At 38.4% G+C, this 7332-nt stretch overlaps 1 protein-coding gene across 2 annotated transcripts; it reads left to right on the top strand.

The window, feature by feature from the left end:
* The first annotated feature begins 232 nt into the window (after window positions 1–232).
* Window positions 233–6280, top strand: trh (thyrotropin-releasing hormone). Of its 2 annotated transcripts, none has more exons than XM_062998545.1 (3): window positions 233–305; window positions 2857–3059; window positions 5240–6280. In XM_062998545.1, the coding sequence occupies exons 2-3, from the start codon at window positions 2873–2875 to the stop codon at window positions 5782–5784; spliced, it is 732 nt and encodes a 243-aa protein (XP_062854615.1). In that variant the 5' UTR covers window positions 233–305; window positions 2857–2872; the 3' UTR covers window positions 5785–6280. The 2 variants fall into 2 exon arrangements, with proteins under 2 accessions (XP_062854615.1, XP_062854614.1); XM_062998544.1 differs by having other exon boundaries at window positions 5237–6280.
* The last annotated feature ends 1052 nt before the right edge of the window (window positions 6281–7332 follow it).

Raw genomic sequence — 7332 nt, 5'->3', positions numbered from 1 at the left:
GTTTTAATGTAATGGCTGATCGGTGTATGTATAAACACACACACACACACTTCTTATATATGATGATTCAGTGACATCAAAAGAGACGAATCTGGCGATGATGACGCGGTTGTGGACGGTGTGACGGGGGCGGGAGCGCCGATATAAACCCAAACTTTGCAGACACGCACAGCTAACCTCCGCTTAACAGGTCTGAAGAACCACAGCAAAATAACTCTTATTTCATTTTTTAATGCGGGTGGCTGATTTTAACCTGCATTAAACTTTTACACTAAGGGCAACATCAGCATTCATACACAGGACAGGTAAGATTATTTCATCATCACGTGAGTTCTGCTGTTAGTTTAACCTGTTTGCATGTGTATTCTGTTTTATAGCTATTTATTCATTTTACATTTAACAGAATGCTCTTATTTTATTAAGATAAAATAAAGATTGTGCTATTTTAATCTATGGTGCATTTTTAATTTCACCCTATAGGTGAGAACTTGGCCGGTTGTAACAGACTTATTTTGGGTCATTAAAACCCTTCATAGGTGGCACAGTGGCTAGGTGGGTAGCACTGTCGCCTCACAGCAAGAAGGATCCCCAGCAAGTTCGATCTTGCTTGCAAGTTCTTTCTGTGTGGAGTTTGCATGTTCTCCCCATGTCTGCGTGGGTTTCCTCCAGGTGCTTCGGTTTTCCTCCCACAGTCCAAAGACATGCAAGTGAGGTGAATTGGAGATACTAAATTGTCCATGACTGTGTTTGACATTAAAACTTGTGAACTGATGAATCTTGTGTAATGAGTAACTACCCTTCCTGTTGTCAAACATGTATAGTAGGTAAATGCACTGTGGTGCAGTAGGTATCAGAATCTTTAATATTCGCCAGATGTACAAGGAATTTCTTTTGGTGCAGGTGTCAACATACATACAACAAGTTAAATAATAAAAAGGGGCACTATATCTAAATGTATAATAAACAATAAGCAATATAGCAGCAGCATGAACAGTACAACAGCAGGCAAAGTGTGCAATGAGGATGTACAGTACGGTACACTGACAGACTAAGTAAAAAATAGAAAGGGTATATTATATATAAACATAAAATAAACAATATAGCAGCGATAAAAATTTGTGCAATAGAGATTATTTACAAGTAGGTAAGGTGCATATGTGCATTAACTGTATAAGGGAAAAATGCGGGAAGCTCGTGTGAAAACCATGTGCATCTATTAAAACGGAGGGATGTGGGAGTAGTCCTTGTTTAGTATGCTGATTGCCTGGGAAAAAGAAGCTGTGGAGGTGGCGGTTTGTTCGAGTCTTTAATGCTCTCACTCAATAATTAATAAATAATAACTCAAAAAAAGCTGGTGGATTGGCTCCTACAATTTGCCTCTAGATGTGAGTGAAAGAGTAAATGAGTAACTGTGAGTAACCCTTTTAATAGATTGACGCCCAGTTTAGGGTGTATACGTGCCTTGTACTCGGTGACTCCTTGTGGTGCATGACCACCTGTGATCCTGCTCAGGATGAACTGGATTGTAAAAATAAATGTATGAATTAATAAATTGGTTGAAGGTTTGTACATTTGTAGATTCAAATAAATTATTGCTTTAAAGACGATGTATTTATTAGGGTGTATTTAGGGGGTATGTACAAAAATATATGTATAACAAATGTTTTATTTATTTATTTATTTTTTTAGAAAACAGTGAGGTTTTTTGAATTATCATAGGAGAAAAATCAGTGGCATAATATAACATAATATATAATATATGACTTTATTAGGATATAATTAGGAGCAATGTAAAGAGTAGTATAGTGCTGACAGTAGCCAAAATATATATTTTAATATATTTTAATAAAACAGAAAACAATTGTATGAACAATGTGGGATTTTGCCTGCACGACATAATGTAATGAAGAGTAGCATACTCATATGTGAAAATGGCATGTTTAAATTTATTGTAGAGTTGGTAAAGACTAACCAGCTCCAAGAGGGTCAAGAAGTGTCTATGAGGAATGTGTTCAGCTGTACACTTCTAAAATGAACAATGTCATTAAGAATAAAATATTACACCAGTAAAGGAATGATTCTTCATTAGTGTTAATGATGATTGTTAGGGTTTTAATATGCCATAGGAATCTAGATCACTTATAATAATGATTGAGAAGTATCTCAGACAGGCTATGATCAGAAAGATTGAATTGGTACACATTAGCAGAGTGTGAGATAATATTCTATAGATTGTGGACAGTGTGGATATTTAGTAATGGTATTAGTTAATTTAGTGCTGAAAATCTTGTGCTGAATTCATTGGGTTTTGGTGTCACAGCTCATAGAGAATGTGTTAGGCAGTGTGGATGTGGTAGGCATATGGATTGTTGTATGGAGATGGAATTTTGAAATTGAATTAATTGCAAGAAGGGTCTGGGTTTGTTTCCCTGACCAGGTGACTTGTGGCACAGTTATGAGACTGGGTGTCACACAGCAACACGGGTCCTTGAGACCTGGGTTCAAAACTTGCTTTTCTTTATTCTATTTAAGGAGTTTGTCATGTTCTCTTCATGTCTGTGTGAGTTCTGTGGTTGACTGGTTATGTGTCCAGGGTATATTTTACATCAACACATTGTGTGAAGCTTACTTGTACTGAAGCAATAATTGCACTGAAGTAAAACGTTATAGTGATGTGAAACGTTGACAGACTAACCAAGCCCAGTCTCCCCTATTCGTCCTTGTTAAAGGACCTGTTGCTTTTTAGTGGTATTTAATTAAGGTGCGTCAAAAGAGCTTTCTTCAGTTATAACAAAAATACCAAGTACTAACCAAAACCAAAATTACTTATGGTTGTTGTTTGTTTCCTTTTTTCAGAACCAGCTGAGCTGCAATGAAGGCGGTGTGTCTTCTTATTCTCGCCTCAGCAACGGTCTTCAGTATGACCGCCATTCAGTGCCAAAATATACCGAGCGACTCGGGTGGAGAAAGTCCGACTCTGGATGAGGTCTTACAGCGCACTGAGAACCAGTTGCTTCAGTCTATTCTGCAGAAAACAGAGGACGATGAAAACGCAAATGGTATGCCTCAAATGCGCACGCAAACTCTTAAAATAAAATGTTGTACTGCGTCAACATGTGCGCGCCATGGCCAGAGACGCGTGGCTTTACGCAAAATATATAAGGTCACGGTGTTATGTAATAATAATAATAATAATGAATTCAACTTATATAGCACCTTTCATAATACCCAAGGACGCTTTACATAGGAATCATAATCACAAACAAGATCAAACAGAACCAAAAAAAGACAAGAGCGTTTTAAGAAGAGATTTAAACTCAGAAAGAGACGAAGAGAGACGAAGAGGGAGAGGAAGAGAGTTCCACAGTGTAGGGGCAGCAACTCTAAATGATCTACCACCCACAGTGGTCAACCTAAACCTAGGAGCAACCAGGAGACCAGCATCAGACGAACTTAACTTGCGGGAAGGGCAGTGGTGTAACTAGGAGCTCATGGGCCCCAGTGCAAAAAAAAATGTGGGGCCCCCTGAAACAAATTTCATATATATATATATATATATATATATATATATATATATATATATATATACTGCATGCTGATAGCTGATCAGAATGAATTAAAGGTGAAATTAAATTAAAGTGAAGTGAGTTCATGTCATGGAAGGACTCCAAGCCCTGTTGCAATTTATTGAGCTAGAATACAATAATAGTCAGTGTCCACTATAGGTGACTCGGCACATGACATTCATGCAGCTCTGATTATTCCTTCCTATAAGTCATAAATAAGCCCAAATAAGGACAGGTTCCCGTTTGTGTTCTTTAAGTTTGTAGTTTTATAATGAAAATAAAATTCAATAAGACTGATACACTGATACACTCAGGATTAAGGCAAGTGTAAGACCTTATCTGGACTCCAAGCCCTGATGCAGTTTATTGAGCTAAAATAAAATAATAGTCAGTGTCCACTATAGGTGACTCGGCGACTGGAACATTAGAGGTGTTAAACATTCATGCAACACTGATTATTCCTTCCTATACGTCAAAAATAAGCCCAAATAAGGGCAAGTTCCTGTTTGTGTTGTATACAAGAAGTTTGTAGTGTGTTTTTTACACGCATATAATACAAATAAAATTAAATAACATTGATACACTGAGATTGAGGGAAGGAACATGCTAACCTTATGTACATGTATGAAAACTATAGCTTACATGTCTGGATCAGGATGTGTAGTGCAGTCAGGGACTTGGTTTCCATTCCATATAGCATCCTTTCATTGTGTGCTGTTTCCCATGTTCTCTCAGTGACTCTGGGTTTTTGTTGATTTCCTCTGGCACTCCGGTTTCTTGCAGATTGGCTACTGTCTGTAAATGAGTAAGTGTGTGATGAGATGGTGTGAATCAAGTCCGTAAATACAGTATAAACTGGGGAGGACATGCCCCCCATATTCAGATATGCGCATGTATTTTAACTGATGTAAAATTATTAATAAACATATTCCAATCACTACTGTGTAATGTTAGGATTTATCAGTGTTCCAATCAGTTGTTGATATGGAAGGTTTTACAGTCCCTCCAATCCCAGTAGATGTTTCAGAGCCCCCTCCCGTCCCATCCTGGTAGATTTGGTCCCCCCAATGTTCTTGGTGTGTATTACCCCCTAGCACTGTATGTTTTTTGAGCTGGACCCATCTATATCCCCTATTGATTTTTCCATCATTTTTCCATCTATTGCACACAGGGCAGTTAAAACAAACAAGATCTGTGTGCATGTTCTCCCCGTGTCTGCGTGGGTTTCCTCCTGGTGCTCCGGTTTCCTCCCACAGTCCAAAGACATGCAAGTGAGGTGAATTGGAGATACTAAATTGTCCATGACTGTGTTTGACATTAAAACTTGTGTACTGATGAACCTTGTGTAATGAGTAACTATTGTTTCTGTCATGAATGTAACCAAAGTGTGTAAAACAGAAGCATGACGTTAAAATCGTAATAAATAAATTTATTAATATTTAATGAGTTGACAGAGTTGAATATTCAAATTTTTATTAATATAAAAATGGGAAATTCTCTTGCTTTTGGTGCACAGTTTCATCAAATTGTGCAAAATCACACATCGTAGTTCCTTTCCCCACGTCTCATGTACTTCAGGTATTGTGTGTTTTTTGTCTGTTGGTCCTGGATTCTGTAAAGTTGCTTTGAGTTGATTTGACTTGACTGTTCTTATTTTTTTATGGTGCAAGCAGACTGGCTGGAGAAGAGACAGCACCCGGGCAAACGGCAGCATCCCGGCAAGCGCGATGAGGAAGATTACGAAGAAGATTACGCAGATTTCCAAAAGCGGCAGCATCCTGGGAAACGCGGAGACTATGATGACTTTTTCATTGAGGTCCAAAGAAGACAACATCCAGGCAAGCGCTCAGCACTGGAGGGACAGATGTCCATGCAAAACGAGCTTTTAAACGAGCTCTCCAAGCGCCAGCACCCGGGCAGACGGTACACGGGCTTTGATAAGCGTCAGCATCCCGGCAGACGCGCGTTAGAGGAAGGACCAGACAGTGTAGTGGACTTGCTGGAACTGGATAAACGGCAGCACCCCGGTAAAAGGTTCTGGGACGCGACAGGAACGGATGTGTCCTCTAACGGGGGCCCGTGTGATGTACTGGGATGCAGTAAAGTCAGTCTTCTGCTCCAGCTGCTCAATGATGTGAAGCAAAGTCGCTTGGAAGAGAAGCGGCAACATCCAGGCAAGCGGCTGCTCGCACCAGAAGAGCTAACAGAGATGGATTAGGAAGGATCTGTACTGTGACCAGAAACGAATCGAAAAAATAATAATTCACACCACATCAGCTCATTGTTTTTTTGTTTGTTTACTGTTAAACCGAGCCACATGAGATATATGCAATGGTTTGGAAATGTCGGATAATTAAACCAATAGCAGATCCTTTTTGGTCTAAAGATAAGCATTTTAAGTTGTATATGGATATGAAATGCATTCTATATCAGATTGTGTATTAGAATTAGTTTTATCAATGTCACAAGTCATGGTTTGTCATAAATATTAAATAAATAAAATATTACAGTACAATTAAAATAATTAATTAAATATTATTAACAAAACAATATTATGACTGTGCCTTGTGATGGACTGGTGACCTGTCTGGGGTGTCTCCTTGTGCCTACCGTGACCCTGAATAGGATAAAGTGGTGGTAAAACAGACAATTAGTAAATTAATGTTTGGCCATTATATATAAACAGTCCTTTTATATAAACAGATGCCTTGTGTCAACCCATATCCCAAAAACCTAAGAAAATGATAAACAATAGTAATGAATGTTGTGTAGAACCAATGTATTTCATGGCAGTCTTGACATTTCTATGGTTGTTGTATAGAACCAAAGAGAGTTCTGTTTCTGTGACTAAGTGATTGGAACATGTACTTATCTCCTTATTAAGGAAAATTCATATGTAAGGCCAGATGTTGCCCAAGACTTAACAAAAATAGGTCTGTTATAAACTAAAAGCTGTCAAGAAAGCTTAACATCACCACTGGCTTAGTGGCTGCCATGCAAGAAGAAAGCAAGTGATCCTGCTTTTGGTTTTACAATGAACTTTAGTTAAGCTTTAAGGTGGTGATTTTGCAGCAGTGGCTTCATTTGCTGATGTGTAGACAGTATAGCCCATGGTTAAGAAGCTTCTTATTCATCACAGATCTGTTTTTTGGTGGTTTATTGATTACATTAGACCAGGGGTATTCAACTAAAATTTAAAGGGGTCCAGTTAGAGAAAATTTCTTGAAGCAAAGGTCCGGAATGTTTAACTATATATATATATTGATATTTACATTTACATTTTCAGCATTTAGCAGACGCTTTTATTCAAAGCGACTTACACAATGAGCAGAACACAATGAGCAATTGAGTGTTAAGGGCCTTGCTCAGGGACCCAACAGTGGCAACTTGGTGGTGGTGGGGCTTGAACCGGCAACCTTCTGTTTATTAGTCCAGTACCTTAACCACTATAACATATATACAATATAGTATAATGTAGCCTAGTAGTTGTATCAACATCTGCATGTTATCAATAACTGTCAAATCAAATGTCTGTTTATTTATTAGGATTTTAACGTCATGTTTTACACTTTGGTTACATTCATGACAGGAACGGTGGTTACTCATTACACAAGATTCATCAGGTCACAAGGTTATATCGAACACAGTCATGGACAATTTAGTATCTCCAATACACCTCACTTGCATGTTTTTGGACTGTGGGAGGAAACCGGAGCACTGAAGGAAACCCATGCGGACACGGGGAGAACATGCACACACAGAGAGG

Source organism: Trichomycterus rosablanca, chromosome 7, assembly GCF_030014385.1.
Source record: "Trichomycterus rosablanca isolate fTriRos1 chromosome 7, fTriRos1.hap1, whole genome shotgun sequence".
In the NCBI taxonomy this organism is placed as follows: Eukaryota; Metazoa; Chordata; class Actinopteri; order Siluriformes; family Trichomycteridae; genus Trichomycterus; species Trichomycterus rosablanca.
This window is presented reverse-complemented; position numbering and strand designations above follow the sequence as displayed.

Bases quoted from the DNA above. Each gene is read 5' to 3' on its own strand.
- trh (XM_062998544.1), top strand. From the start codon at position 2,873: ATGAAGGCGGTGTGTCTTCTTATTCTCGCCTCAGCAACGGTCTTCAGT. The intron at 3,060-5,236 runs GTATGCCTCAAA...TTATGGTGCAAG, and splicing joins GGACGATGAAAACGCAAATG to CAGACTGGCTGGAGAAGAGA.